The sequence below is a fragment of the Theobroma umbraticum genome, unplaced genomic scaffold, assembly GCF_002168275.2.
Source record: "Theobroma umbraticum cultivar Fairchild unplaced genomic scaffold, ASM216827v3 scaffold_30.0, whole genome shotgun sequence".
Classification (NCBI taxonomy): Eukaryota; Viridiplantae; Streptophyta; class Magnoliopsida; order Malvales; family Malvaceae; genus Theobroma; species Theobroma umbraticum.
In genome coordinates this window covers 3186322-3200996 of record NW_018397254.1, presented here as the reverse complement: position 1 = coordinate 3200996, position 14675 = coordinate 3186322, and the positions used below count along the sequence as shown (strand labels likewise).

General features: G+C 36.3%; 3 protein-coding genes across 3 annotated transcripts; 2 read left to right on the top strand and 1 right to left on the bottom strand.

The window, feature by feature from the left end:
- The first annotated feature begins 3213 nt into the window (after positions 1–3213).
- On the top strand, positions 3214–4346 carry LOC110421532 (Bifunctional inhibitor/lipid-transfer protein/seed storage 2S albumin superfamily protein). Its single transcript, XM_021435134.1, has one exon. It carries the CDS (start codon positions 3348–3350, stop codon positions 4065–4067), a length of 720 nt encoding a protein of 239 aa, XP_021290809.1. The 5' UTR covers positions 3214–3347; the 3' UTR covers positions 4068–4346.
- Positions 4347–7134: 2788 nt separating this feature from the next.
- On the bottom strand, positions 7135–7864 carry LOC110410891 (lipid transfer protein EARLI 1-like). Its single transcript, XM_021420819.2, has one exon. It carries the CDS (start codon positions 7771–7773, stop codon positions 7372–7374), a length of 402 nt encoding a protein of 133 aa, XP_021276494.1. The 5' UTR covers positions 7774–7864; the 3' UTR covers positions 7135–7371.
- A 4959-nt stretch (positions 7865–12823) lies between these two features.
- Positions 12824–13440, top strand: LOC110416490 (Bifunctional inhibitor/lipid-transfer protein/seed storage 2S albumin superfamily protein). The gene has a single exon (XM_021428494.1). It carries the CDS (start codon positions 12854–12856, stop codon positions 13250–13252), a length of 399 nt encoding a protein of 132 aa, XP_021284169.1. The 5' UTR covers positions 12824–12853; the 3' UTR covers positions 13253–13440.
- The last annotated feature ends 1235 nt before the right edge of the window (positions 13441–14675 follow it).

Here is a 14675-nt window from a genome sequence, read left to right as displayed (position 1 = left end):
CAGCATGGCGCCAACAGCTATCAACTTGCAATTCAGGATAGTGACAGCACAAGGATTAATTTTAGTGTCGCCTTCGTCTGTTAATTATATCCAATTTTTTTTTTTTAACTATATAAGAAAAGTTAATTTTGATTCTTATTTTTTATTACTTTCAATTAATTTTTTTTATTTGAAATCAAATACATTTTTATTATTAATTATTAATTATTTTTAATTAACATTACAATTATCAATTTAATAATACGTATAAATGACATGACATATGGAACATATTTCTACCGATATCAGCCTTTGTTGGCTATTTTATAATTATATTTTCCCAGAAGTTGAATGCCTGTTTTTGGTCCACATTACCCTTCAATTATTGTCCCATTTTTGTCAAGCCTAGTTGAAGCCGAGTGGGGTCCACAGAATCTTCGGTCCAAACCGATATCTACGACTACGGGCCGGGGTCGTAACAAAGAAACCAAGTATAAAGCACATAATTGCTTCATATTCATAATAAAAAATTCGTCCGAAAATTCAAAGCTGAAAGACGTAATTTTGCGCGCGATGGTGGTGACTGGGAAGAACGAGTTGTCGCTAGTAGAACGCAATGAGAAGAGACAAAAGTGCTCCTGTTTGGAGATGTGGCGTTTTACTTTGCCGACGAGATCCTCCAGCAACTTGTACAAGGAGAGAAAAATGGGAAAACCGTGTCATATCAATATCCAAGTTGACCTGGCCTTGAGCATAGACTAACAGAAAAAACCATAAAATCGATGACGATGCTGCATTCAGAGAATCAATTCAGCGTTCGAGGAAGACAAGTTGCCGCGCATGCGCGGGAAGCTTGAACTAATAGAAAGGACAATTAAGATGAGTTCATGCACGTTTGGTCCACAAGACACTACTAGTCCAACATTTATACTAACTGGTAAAAACTAACTTGGTAATAATTCAACTTAGAGAGTTGGTTAAAGAGCAAGTATATTCATCTCCGAAAGCTAATTAAGCCAATGATAATTAATTTGTTCTTTTTTTTTTTTTGCCGTCCATTTCGCTATAATTGTGATTGGAAAATCTTTTTCTTACAATCCATTGGCGGCACATGCACCTTTGGCATTCCATTATGAGCCTTTTGAAAAGTCCTGAATCTTAATGCACATCTCGAAGCTAAAATATCAGGCAACATCGTTGCATTATACTTGTGGTTGAAATTCAATCCTATTTACCCTTTTTGGCGTATCCGAAAAACTTAAAAAAGAAGTAAAGCTGAAAGTAAAGTACAAAGGCGTAACCAGAGACCTGTGCTGTTTTGGAGTCATATGGTCCGGTCCCAACCTCATTACCGGGGCCCAAAACCGTGGGTTCAGCTAGCTGTGAGTCACTGAATTCCCAGTGAAGCAAAGAAAGAACTAAGCCTCTCTTGCGATATTGGATTTGCAACATGCGGAATTGAGTTCAAATACTTTGTCCCCAATTTACTCTTGACACTAAGCCTCTCTATTATTGTTCTCTGTAAGCCATATATATTTTTTGTCTAGCTCGTCGAGATGTTCATGTTTTTGCATCGGCTAGAGCTGAATTTGAATAACTCTAGTCTCCTGGATTTGCCACAATCATAAAGGTGAAACCAAAGTTAGATAAAAATCATATGTTCAGTATTAAATAAATCTGAAATATCAAATTCAATCTTTGACAAAATAAACTAAAATTTGTTTCTGATAATTTTAAAGGAAATTGGAAATAAATAAATAAACTCTTTTTAATTAATTAAGCACCGGAAGACTAGCTCATGATCGTTATATTATTAACTCTTCAATTTTTTTAGACGTTCAAAATAGACAAACGGATTGTGTCTCAATTTATATTTATTTATTGTAGTATTTGTTTTTTCTATCAAAACTTAATTCTTCCTCTCTTATGAGCACTGTTGAAAAAAAAAACATTACACGAACCATGAACTAATCCCCCATTTTTTTATATAGGTCACCATGAAATTTTTACTACTTCCAATTTTAACATTATTTTGGATCTATACACGAGTTTTAATTGTGTAACCTTATGTTTTGAGCTGAGACATATATATATATATATATATATATGTATATATAATCATATTAAAAAGAATACTTGAGGCGCACGCTGACTAGAGTTCTCGGAACACGTGTTAAAGTGGTTTTTGGAATAGGAAAATAGAGATATTTGAATTTTATAATCAATTCATTATTTTTCTTCAATTTCTGAGAATAGTGTACATTTTTTGAATGAAAAAAGCCTTTTAAAATTATATAGAATCTTAACCCGTACCCATATGTACATCATTGTTAACAATGTAAATTTCCACTCAACTTGGACATTATAAATTTCCAATAAATTTATAAATTTATCCTTTTTCTTATCCAATAAATTTCAACCCTAGTTTTATAAATTAAAATTTCAACTCATATGCTAATCGTTAAAAAAAATCATATTCTAACATATTACATTTTCAATGCAGTGAGAGAAAATATGCTTTAAATAGTTATCACTAACAGCGCTTTAGGCAAGACCCGGGTAAATTAATGTTTTAATTGGAGCGCATATCATTGGGTTTTCCTCAGGAAATGATTGCCTTTAAATTTTACACATTATATTTCTTCTCTGAATAAAAAATTTGGGAAACAGAAGTAAAGGAACAAGAAGAAAACAGTAAGTTCACATGTTCACATGGTGAAAGGAGCAGAAAATAATACACGGACACAGCCCTGCAAACCCTAACGTCTATCTGCTCTGACTCAGGCAACTGCCATCTACCACCTTACTACAAGCCAGCAGAAATAATAAGAGAGCAAGGATGCGTAATGAATGAGCCCTCATGCTTCTCCAGCTGTAAAAATTCAGTTGGAAAGATCATGCAGGACCATTATTGATACATGTTGAGAGAAAATGCATATATAAAAGTTAATCATCCCAAAATTGCAAAGGCTAGAGCGTAAAGGGGTTTGCAAAAAGAAGAAAAGAAGACGAAGAAGGTTAAGAAAGTAGTACAGGAAACAAACAAATAGTACGCCATAGAAATCTGTGAAACAGAGCTTGCTCAGAAATCAAACACAACTCACGGATTGAAACTGAGCGCAACAGTCAAGGATAGGACATTGAAGTTTGCAATCAACCTACAACACTCCAAAATCTTCAATTTATTTCACAATTTTAGATCTCTTGGAATCCTCCACCTTTTTTTTTTCTTTTTCACGTTTTAAGGGGAATAGGGGTTTTGATACTCGTAGGCACAGTCACGGGTTACACATAAAATTCAGCTATATATAATTTCCATGATCAACCCTATCTAAGCTCAAGGGGAAGAATCTTTGGAACCCTAAGTCATGGGTTCACAGTTTACAGCCATGTTTTTCATCTTCCTGATTTTCATGTTAATATCATTGCCACCAATTTATGCTTGTGTTCCTTGTACACAGCCACACCCACCCCCATACCACCGCCCAACCCGCCCAACTCACCCTAAAGTTCCCCGCCCGATTCCGCCAAGCACCAAGCACCCGCCCCACCATGGAGGCTCCCCAAAAGTAGAGCCACCATCCAAAAAGCCGCCAATGCCACCAGTTATTGTACCACCGATTATCATTAACCCACCAATAACGAATCCTCCCGTGATATCACCTCCCATTACCAACCCTCCTGTTACAATCCCACCACCGTCTTCTCCTTACCCACCTTACAGTGGAGGCCCACCTTCTGGAGGCGGTGGAGGTGGAGGCGGTGGTGGAGGTGGAGGTGGAGGTGGAGGTGGGGGTAGCTCTCCTGCTCCACCAACTACTCAACCAACTTGCCCAGTTAATGCACTTAAGCTAGGGCTGTGCGTGGATGTGCTTGGAGGATTGGTGCATATTGGGTTAGGAAACCCTGTTGAGAATGCTTGCTGCCCGGTGCTAGGAGGTCTACTAGAGCTTGAAGCAGCAGTTTGTCTTTGCACTGCTATAAGGATTAAGCTTCTAAACCTTAATATATTCATTCCCCTTGCTCTTCAAGCTCTAATAACTTGTGGGAAGAACCCTCCTCCTGGCTTCGTTTGTCCTCCTCTTTAAGTGGACTTTCATTAATAACAAGGCGACCATACTTCCTATGGACGTACAAGATAGAGCTCAGCCTGTAGTCAGGGTTGCCACCTCGGTCTCCCATGTTAACTGCCTCTTAACTACCCCCCAAAAAAAGATAAAAACTGATCCCAAAAAGTGTACTTTCCATTTTTAGGTTTCAAGAACTTTGTTTTCTGCTAGGGTTTGACTATTGTTGTATTTTGCATTGATTGGAGTCTGTTTTTCTTTCTTTCTTTCGGGTTAGAACGGAGTTGCATTTCAAGTGTCCCTTAGTCTTTCATTATTGACTGTTAGCGCTTGCTTGAATTTTAATCTTTCTCAGCATGTGCCTACATATTCTATACGCGTGCTTTCACATACACAAAGACTAGTTTATGGAGGTTTTTCTGGATATGAATTATGTCCCATAATTATATTAAAACAATTAAAATGAAGTAATAGTACCGTAATACATTTTGTATACTTAATTAACGCTAATTACAAGCAAACTTTTCTAGATTATAGTAATAAATGACGTTAGACATGATGCTAGATAATTGTAAGTGGATAGCCCAAAGTCTCAAACTACTACTACATTCTTCAATTATTTATGGACAGAAAAACTCTTTCCGGAAGACTCTCTTCTCATAATTGAAGTTAAAGGCGACAATAAAGCAGATAACGCTTTCATTTCCTTCTTCTTTCCACTTTCTTTTCCCTTGTTTTTCAGATGCTCAAAATGTCATTATTATCATAAGATCAGTAGTTAGCAATCCATTACCTAAAGTATAGAATCTTATGAAAACATGAATAAATATATATTCCTTCCATTGTGCAAGTCGTTGTCCTTGGAGAGAAGACGAAATAGCTTGACTTTATCATTAACTAATTAATTAAATTTTTTCACTGCACCAAAGCTCTCCTCTAAACCTTAAGTACAAAAGAGGTTGAGTTGGAGATGCAGCTCAGCAAGACTTAAGATCTACGTCACAGTCAGCCAATATCACATGGCAAAAGGAACCATTCCAGATCAGAAAATTTCATGCTCGCAATTTAATTATAATCGGAATATATGTTCATCCCATGTACGGGGGAAACTATAAAATCGTAATTATTGGGTATGATGGTTTGTGATCTGAGGTTACAGGTGACAAGAATGGTTCACGGGTTTGAATTGGGTGCTTAAGAGGAACCGTCCAATTTCAGCTGGCGTTGTTTTATAAATTCTTGGTTACGTTACAAAATTAGCCGGTGGAAGAGCTGGATCGAAACTATTAAATCTTTTCCTTAATTAATCTTTTTCTAATTGTGTTAAAGATCTTGGATGGAATTAATCCCGTTTTAATTATCAAAGATTTGATGGTTGTAAAGAAGTGGAGGGCAATTCCCTATTTACCTCCCCCTTGCGTGGGGTGGGAGGGGCTGGTTTTTTTTAAAGGAATCTTTATGTAAGAAATTAGAAGTAGTAATGATAGTGAACACAGGTTTGGTCTTATTCTTGGCAGACAAGAATCATAATTGATTTTCCAAAATTCCTATGGATCTCCAAACTCCAATTGTCGTTCTCGTTCATTCCTTTTAATAAATATCAATTTGATTTGAATAAATTTTTATTTATTTAACATATGTAGCCCAAAAATAAATAAAAAAATAAAAACCCTGGCCCAAAATAACTCACCCCAACCAAAAACCAAAAATAAAAGGAGATTGAACTCCTCCTTATAATTAACTTTATCTATTAGGTTTCACCCTGTTAAATTTTCCAACGGATATACAAGCATTTTATAGGACCATAAAATGAAAAGGAAAAGGGAGATTGAATTCTCTAAAGGATGAATTCAGACCCAAACCAGATATATTTCTTTTCATATCACAATTCACTTTAATCCAAGTGTGCTGCATTAAAGAAGTATTCAACACGTTCAGAGGATCAGCATCATTGATGTCATGAATTCTCTAAAGGAGGCGTTCAAACCCAAACCAGATATATTTCTTTTCATATCATAATTCACTTAATTCAAGTGTGTTGCATTAAAGGAGTATTCAAAACGTTCAGAGGATCACCATCATTGAGATTTTTGAATTCTCAGGATATTGCGGTTAGTGGAAATCGAACAGTAAGGCCAAGGAATCTTTGCCTTTTTCTGCAGTGAGGAGTGTGAAGTAAAATGAGCTTGCTATTCTCTTCCTCTTCACCCCCCCCTTTTTTTTTTTCATGTGAGAATGCATACATCTTCCTTCACCAAATTCTTAGTCACGGACTCAAAACTGTGCTTTCAGTGCCGGTGGTTGCTATTGACTTCAAAAACTTGCGCCATGGGGCCACGACTGAACTTGGTTAATTAAACCACCGTGTGGTCATCTAAAAAAAGTCTGACTATGATATCTCTACTTTCTCTCTGCTACTCCAAGGAATAAACGACATGAAAAATGTAAGAATGATGGAGACATCTTGTGGTAACCGGACCTTTATTTCCTCATGCTGGGCCCTCTTAACATGCTAGCCGGTTGTTGTCAAAAGTCTAGAAAATCAGAATCAGCATTGATATGCCACCAAGTTTTCCTTTCTTTTTGTTTACTAGAACTTACTTTTTTCCATACTGCAGCTATGATTAATTACAAGATTTTGATATCTCATCTGTGAATTTCAGAGTTCTTATAGTCTATGGATTAAATGTGCCACATTCCAATTATCTATAACCCACTTTTTAACTATTTCATTTTAGAAATATACGTAGGGAAAACAGTTTGTAGCTATTTTTGGAATATAGAATCGTGGCCATGAGAAGCATGAAATCATATTGATTGACAAAATTAACAAGCTGGGTTAGCTTACACAGGGCTTACTATTATCGTAGGGCGTGCAGTACGATGAGAAGTGAGGAGAGACCAGACCAGGTGATTTTCCACTTGTAGATGTAATTAAGCGCGACAAGATTAACAAGAGAAAACATGATTTGACAAGTAAAGAGATTTAAGGTCACGGGATTGAAAACTATAGCATGAGAATGAGAAATCTGACTTGCTTCCACTCTCAATAGATGGAATCATCTTTGGTTTATTCAAAAAAACAAGCTGAATAATACTAATCTTTTATTTCCCTTAAAGATACATAAAGCCAAAGAAAACACCTGAAGAAAACTATTACAATTATTCAGAATCAATCCACAATACCAAACAACACTACAACAAAGGGAAACAACCAGTTACCAATTACAACATGCAAAACACTCATCACATAATGGACATTAGAACTTCAAGCCAAATGCAACACCAGAATTGAAGAGAAAAAATTTAGAAAAACTAGTAGTGATCAGGAGCATTGGAAGCCAGAAGGAACATTCTTTGAGCAGACGTTGAGAAGCAAGCTGAGGGAAATTGGGATGTTAAGGTTGATGCCCAAAATGTTAGCTTTGATAGCTGTGCAAAGGCAAACGGCGGCCTCAAGATCAGCAAGGCCCTGGATTAAGGAGCAGCATGGCTGCACGGGAGGTTTACCGAGGGTGACATTGAGCAAACCACCAAGCAGATCAGCACATACACCTAATTTAAGGGCATCCCTGGGGCACTTGCCTCCTCCAGATGGAGACGGAGAGGGAGTGGGCTTTGGTCTTGGGATGGGGGAAGGGCAGTAACCACAAGCACTGACTAGGGAAAAGAAGAGGATGTTAAGTGCAAAAAAGAGAGCAAGTGATGCTGTTCTTTTTGAAGCCATCTCTCAAACCTTATTTGCTTCTCTTGCTTAGAGGGGGTAAGTAGAAGTAATAGGAGAGAGCAGTGTGTGGGGATGGAGAAATTGGAGTGAAGAAAGGGGGTTTTATAGGGTTTCAAGTGGACAAGTGCATTGTTTTTGACGTTAGCTTAAAACAATTTTATTAATTAATTTGTACAATGATTCTATTTAATTTTTGCGATTTGAGCTGGCAAAGGCAGAAGATTTTTGCTGAACTTTGGATGTTTGTGATCGTGAGGTGGAGATTAACAAATTGCCATGTTACCACTGCCCCTAATATCAATCTGTGGATCTATCTAGCATAAATTATATGGTTTGCAACAGCTTTTGATCTTAAGTAACAATCAAAGGCATTAGCAAGATTAGGATGTTTGCATTCCATGCATCCTAGCAAATAGCATAATTCAATTTCTTGAACAAAACTGATAAAATTGATTCTACAAACACTGGGTTATTTTCCTCGTCTTCTAAGCAATGATATATGATTAAATATTTTCTTGGTTTGCTTTGATTTTTACACGTTATCTTCTCTGTTCCATGCTCTTCCAAACCAGGATAGTTACAACCGCTAACTGCTGAGGTCGACAAAAGGGATGCAGGATTACATCATTTTATTGAATGCTAGCTTGTCACACCTTCATGTTTTTCCTCGGCTACTTTTGTTTTGTTTTAATTGCGCTATATGCCAATCTTAACTGTACCCTGCCATGGCTTGTAATGCAACAGTCAGAGCTATATCTTTTCTTTTTTTCCTTCTCTTCTAAGGTTTGTTGAAAGTTGATTAACATTACACTTGATTTTCAAGATCCTTATAGACGTTAAAGTAAGAATCCAATCCAACATCAAAGAATGATAAACTCATTTAGGATCCTTTCAATATATATACATCTCTGGTATAAATCTTGAAACATCACAAAGCAACATTTAATGCAAAAAGAGATGCTTGATTTTGATTCTGTTATAGTCAATCCTTTATTTTCCTCTATACTACTCTGAGCTTATTGATATTTACACTAAGGAAGTCTTTTGTTCCTATGTTTTCTGCCATGCAGATGCAGAGTCTTCCATCTTGGCATGTTGTCAATGGAAGTTTTCTAGCTGGATTGGAGAGTCACGGGCGAGCCTAGAACCCACCATGGGCTCCACTGGAGATTCATTTGGAACTGTGCCCTCGACTGAAAGGAAAGAAAAAATCAATGTAGATGATTGTCAAGACCTGATTTTTTTTTTCCGTCCATTCACACTTTGTGGTGCCATCTTTTTCTTTCTACTACAGAAACTACTGACACTTGATTAAGTCAACATTACATCTTCCAACTTAAGATATGTTCCAAACAAGGGGCTAATTTATTTTCTAGCGACCGCGTGTTGAGCAATGAACTCAAACTCATTGAAAAACAAAAAAAAAATAGCTTCCCCTGTTTTCCAGAGGTCGACAACATTGTCACTATCTGTAATGCATTGAAAGTTTTGAAGTTATCCGTATTGACATCTTCCTGGTAAACTTGAGGGACAATCTTTACCTTTATTCCAGTTGACAGATGTGATTCAGTATATGAGAAGATCCAAGCAATCGATTGCAAGACAAAAGGAATAGTTTTTCACTGCAGCTTTGTAACTGTCATGGAGAATATGCTTTCCCAATATTATTAGCTAATTCTGAAACTAAATATTCCTTGGGATCTCATGTTCAAACAAGTTAATGTAAATATAGAAAAAAATATTACTTATTGCTGAAATATTCTCCAACTATTAAATGATGAAAACAGATGAGCAACAACAGAGTATAGATGATTGTTATAATTGCCTATGAATAACTTGTATAAGCATGTAATGGAAAGGGAACCAAATGGCTGCGAGGACTCTTAAGAAGAATTGAGGTCTAAAATTCATATCTTTATATGGAAAACAGGGTAACTTTAATCAGTAAATTAATGCATATACATAGTTATTAAAAAATTTCGATATCTCCTCGTTAACAACTCGGATAGAAATTTTCTGCTTCTAGTTGATATTTCATTTGATGTCTGTTTCTATAATTTTACTTCACATATCCAATTTTATATTATTAACTAAAAATTCTAATTTATAAATCTTAAATCTTAATATGAAAAATTTACTGAACATGTAACACAGAATTATGAAATGAACACTAAATGGAGTACCATATGAGTTAAAAGATTTATATTCTTAAGAACTCCTTATGAATAGAAAGGGATCACATTAAAAAAATGAAAGAGGTAAGTGTATTAACAAGTATTGGTTCTGTTTTTTAAAAAATAATTTTAAAAATATCACCATACTTAACTAGTATGTGCAGGCATTTGTAAATATTTAATTTCCTAAACTAAAGTAAATGGAAAACTCATTCATTGTAATGAAGCATGATTAAGAGAGCTAACAATTTAGCCGGTTTTAAGCTTAATCAAGAACCACCTGATTTTCCTCTGTTCTTCCGATCATGACTAGCATCCGGTAAAAGATTTTGCACTTACTCCCCTGCCCTAAAAAGAAAAGAAAACAAAAGCAATCTGGACCAAATTCTATTTAAGAAAAAAACAAAAACCAAATCGACTGATATTTCAGTTATTAAAACAAAAACTTGGACCAAATTCCATGATAACACAAACAAATTTAGGATATGTCGCACCTGGTAAGTATTTTGGGTGAACGCGATGGCTATTCATGATCGTGAAAGAGAGCTTAATTTGATTCAAGTTCATCTTGTTTCCATTTTCAAACCATGCCAGTTTCGAAGTTACTCATTCTCCAGAAAACGAAGGTAAATGATACAGCTAAGCTAATGTCAAATCATAATGCTATCACTGTGGCCGCCCCAATGCATCCTAGTTTGCTGGAATTGAAGGGAATTAAGTCCATGCCTGAGTTTGAAAAATACGAAGGCAAACAATTAATCTTATATATATTTTGGAGATTAACAATTAATATTATATTAATCAAGCATATAATTAATCTTGTTCGAAATTTACACGTAAAACGCTTAATTGGTGCTAGTAGCAGAGGCAAGCAATATTATATTGCAAAATCTTAATCCAAAGCTTGGGTGGGGTTCCCTTAACTGTAGAAAGATTTAAGACTAATAAACCATTTTACACTAGCAGGTTTATGGATCAACTGCTGGTAACTTCATCCTATAAAAGAAAATCATTGCCAATAATATACAGCCGTTAATAATTTATCTTCTTACTTTTCAATTCTCTGTTTACATAGCTTCGTGCAAGGATTGGCGTGGCTAGCTGCTTATCTAATTAATAAAGTTACTTTGCCAAATGGTTGATGAGAGTGTTGGGTGGGAAAATCATTTCAGGATCCACAGATAAATGAAGTGCAACAAACAAAATGATCAGCTTTAAATGAATGCAAACAAACTGATGTGTTCCATCAGTCACACGCTGAAGGGCGGTTGATTAGAAAGAAAGCCTCCACCATCAGCTTTTACATCTCAGAAAATATTATAGCTTAAAAAAGTTTTTGAGTTCTTTACAAAATGTACAGAATGTGTATATGGAAGGGAATATTCTTGCCTAAGTAAAAGGTTTGGTAAGTTGCGCAAAGCCAATGTCTTTGTCCATTGACAATCACATTCACCTGACCTAGTGTCATTGGCTTCTCAGATTCACATAGAACGTATGTATTTGTTGGATTAATTAGCCATATGAATTTAGAAAGGAGACTGTTTGTGATGCTTACAAAGTATGCTGTGATAATTAGAGAATTTCATGGGCCGGACCTACGTGGGCCTGATCTATTGAAGTTTAGTTCAGTTCAGGATATTGCATTCAATTTCAGATCCTTTAATTTCCATTTCATTAATGGAAAGCTCATTAAAATCTATAACTATGTTAAATTTGCCACCTCAATATTCATGAATTCATTCAACTACTTGTAATTCATATCACTTGAACGGGATAGATTGCTGAAATCTTTATGCTGCCCTTTCAGAGGCAGCAAATTAAGGTCTTCGGGTGAGCTGGGGCTTTCCAGGGCCTTGATTTTTGGGTTTCTGGTTTCTTTTTATCTGTAGCCTTCGGCTTTTGTTTCTGATGTATAGATTGATAATCTTTAGGAGGCTTGTTTTAAGTTTGCTGGACTCTCGTCTCTTGCTTTCAGCTTTTCTGTATGGGCAGGTTATGATTCTCCTCCTCCTTGTCTTCCGCTTAAAACCCCTTGAGCAGTAGAGCTTTTTTTATCGTTTCTTTGCTAAGCCGGCGTTTCATGCCGATGGGAGTCTCTGACAGCTACAGCTTGAGATTAATATTGACATATCGGTTGTATGGTAAACTAAATTCAGCTTTCAAAAAAACAAAGGGTTTTTGCTGTAATATCTTGTTATGGTGTATAGTGCTCGAAGGAATCGTTTCGAGGTCTATGGTGTAAGTGCCGGTTGGGAATGTATCTACTTGGGCTGATAATTGTACCATCACTGCTTTTTCTGGACTTTCTTCAAAAGCTGAAACCGAAGGGTAGTGAATTTGGGTTCAATATAATTTTCCCAGATTTCCCAAAATAACAGCTAGGATAAAACAAACGTGATTCATTCCTAAAATTATTTCCGGATATAGAACAACATTATTGCTAAGGACAATACATGCATTAGATGCTAATGCTCCTGAAAAGAGATCCACATCATGAAATTAACGTGATGTAGCTTGATTGATTGAGAACACGGTATCCCCGTCCCAGACAGATATATAATAGTACCACAAAACAGAAATGCCAGATGGGTGTTATTCACGGGGATTGGATTAACAAGTCAAACCAGATTGGTCAATCTTATGATCCAAAGAATCAACAACTGTAAATTGAAATATAATATAGATCCTCGTGCTTTTTGATTCTGAATCTATTGCATCACCGACGTCAGCTAAACTCTAGCCAGCCTTGCTAGTTCACATGCCTAGTGTTTTGTCTTTGCCAATTATTCAAGCAACACACTTCAGTTGGTACACTATATAAACCCGCATTGCCTGTTTCTTCATCACAAGAGAAGTTAAACTTAGGATAAGTAGAACTGTTCAGACTTTGAAGAGTTTTTCCTGAGATGGATTCCAAAAGATGTTCATCAACCATTCTCCTTCTCTCTATCAACCTTCTCTTCTTCACCCTTGTAAGTGGGTGCAACACTTGTGTTCAGCCTAGACCGAACCCAAACCCTAGACCAACTCCTCCTCCTCCCACGAAACAATGCCCTAGAGATGCTCTTAAGCTAGGGGTTTGTGCCAAGTTGCTGAATGGAACAATCGGTGGAGTGGTCGGAAACCCTCCAGACACTCCCTGCTGCTCGGTGCTATCAGGGCTTGTCGATCTCGAAGCGGCTGTGTGCCTTTGCACAGCCATTAAAGCTAACGTTCTTGGCATTAACATTAACATTCCCATTTCGTTGAGCTTGCTCATCAACACTTGTGGGAAGCAGCTACCATCTGACTTCATTTGTGCTTAAGCATTTTCTACTTAATTTGCAGTAACTCTGCTGCAATGTTGTGTTTTTTGGCTTTGGTTTTTCTTTTTGGTCCCTGTAACTTTCTCTTTTTCCTAATTCTAGGATTGTTCAAATAACTTTTACTCTGAGATTATATTTCTCTTTGTAATTCAAGGTGACTCTTTGAAACTGTCATACATGCAGAGATATCTATGACATTAATTCTAGCAGTCTTAATTTTACTATCAATGAATTAATGCTTCTTCTAACTAATAATTTTTTGATTATGGGTTGTAACTATATATATCAGATAACTATAGATGCAAGTACGTACCCATGAAACTCTTTAACAAACATTAAAGATTAACACATATTACAGTATTTGATGCGTTTTATCTTGTGAAGAAACATGTCACAATCATCAACCACTATGATTATTAAACAGTATGACTTAAAGCATCAGACACCAAGTGTGTTATCCAATATGCATTTAAGCAACCCGTGAAGACAACAAACTAAAAGAATTTTACGAATTAATATGACTTTCTGTTGCATCCGTGACAAGATTCTTTGATTTCTTTCAAAAAAAAAAATGTTGATGTTTAATGCAAGTTGCAGCTCATGAAATCATTATTTCAGAAAGAAGTGGGTGGACAAATATCCCTTTGCGAATAAAATATCGTTCACCTTTCCCAAATGACTTTTATTAGGGAAAAAAAGAAACAAACCAAGCGTGAGTGTGAACTCAGACCAGCTCCGTGAGAGTAATCCGGTGCTTCTCACCATGTGGATCAACAGTTTGATATATACTGTGGAACTAAAAGATTCAAGTTTCAAATCAAATTATGATTCGGATTTCATATTAGGCTAAACCATTATGGCTGGAAGCAGCAAAATACGTAAAGAAAAATAGCTTTCACGATCGCATTACACATTTCACAAGTCATCGTGTACTAAATTCCCCCTCCAACTCTCCCAGGCTCGTCAGCTGAACGTTCTTGGTTTGGGCCTTGTATTCAATTTTGTTAAGCTGAAGCCCCTATCAAAGAACAAACATCGTAAACACAACTTAGGAGGGCCCATAGTTTTCCCATGAAAGTGTAGGAAGCCTTTCCAAACTTTTCTAGGCCCAAATATTATGGGAAGTGTCATTTGCTGTAGGACACTTGGACCCAAATCGAATCATGGATACTACAAGTCACAAAGATGGAATATCTTGGCCCATGTTAAACGCCCATTAGTCCCTTCCCATCTACTAGTTGGACAAGTTTTCGCTTTTGCACATCACAAGATCACACGTCATGCCATTAGATCACAAAAGCTGTCTAGCTAGCTTCTCCTTTTCTTGACATTTTCAATTTCATAAACTCGTCCAAACTAATAAGCTAAAAAAATCCCATTTGTGCAACAAATTCGTTCAAGTCTTACGCATGGAAATTCTCAA

Excerpts from the sequence above, each read along its gene's own strand:
- LOC110421532 (XM_021435134.1), top strand. The coding sequence starts at position 3,348 with ATGGGTTCACAGTTTACAGCCATGTTTTTCATCTTCCTGATTTTCATG.
- LOC110410891 (XM_021420819.2), bottom strand. The coding sequence starts at position 7,773 with ATGGCTTCAAAAAGAACAGCATCACTTGCTCTCTTTTTTGCACTTAAC.
- LOC110416490 (XM_021428494.1), top strand. The coding sequence starts at position 12,854 with ATGGATTCCAAAAGATGTTCATCAACCATTCTCCTTCTCTCTATCAAC.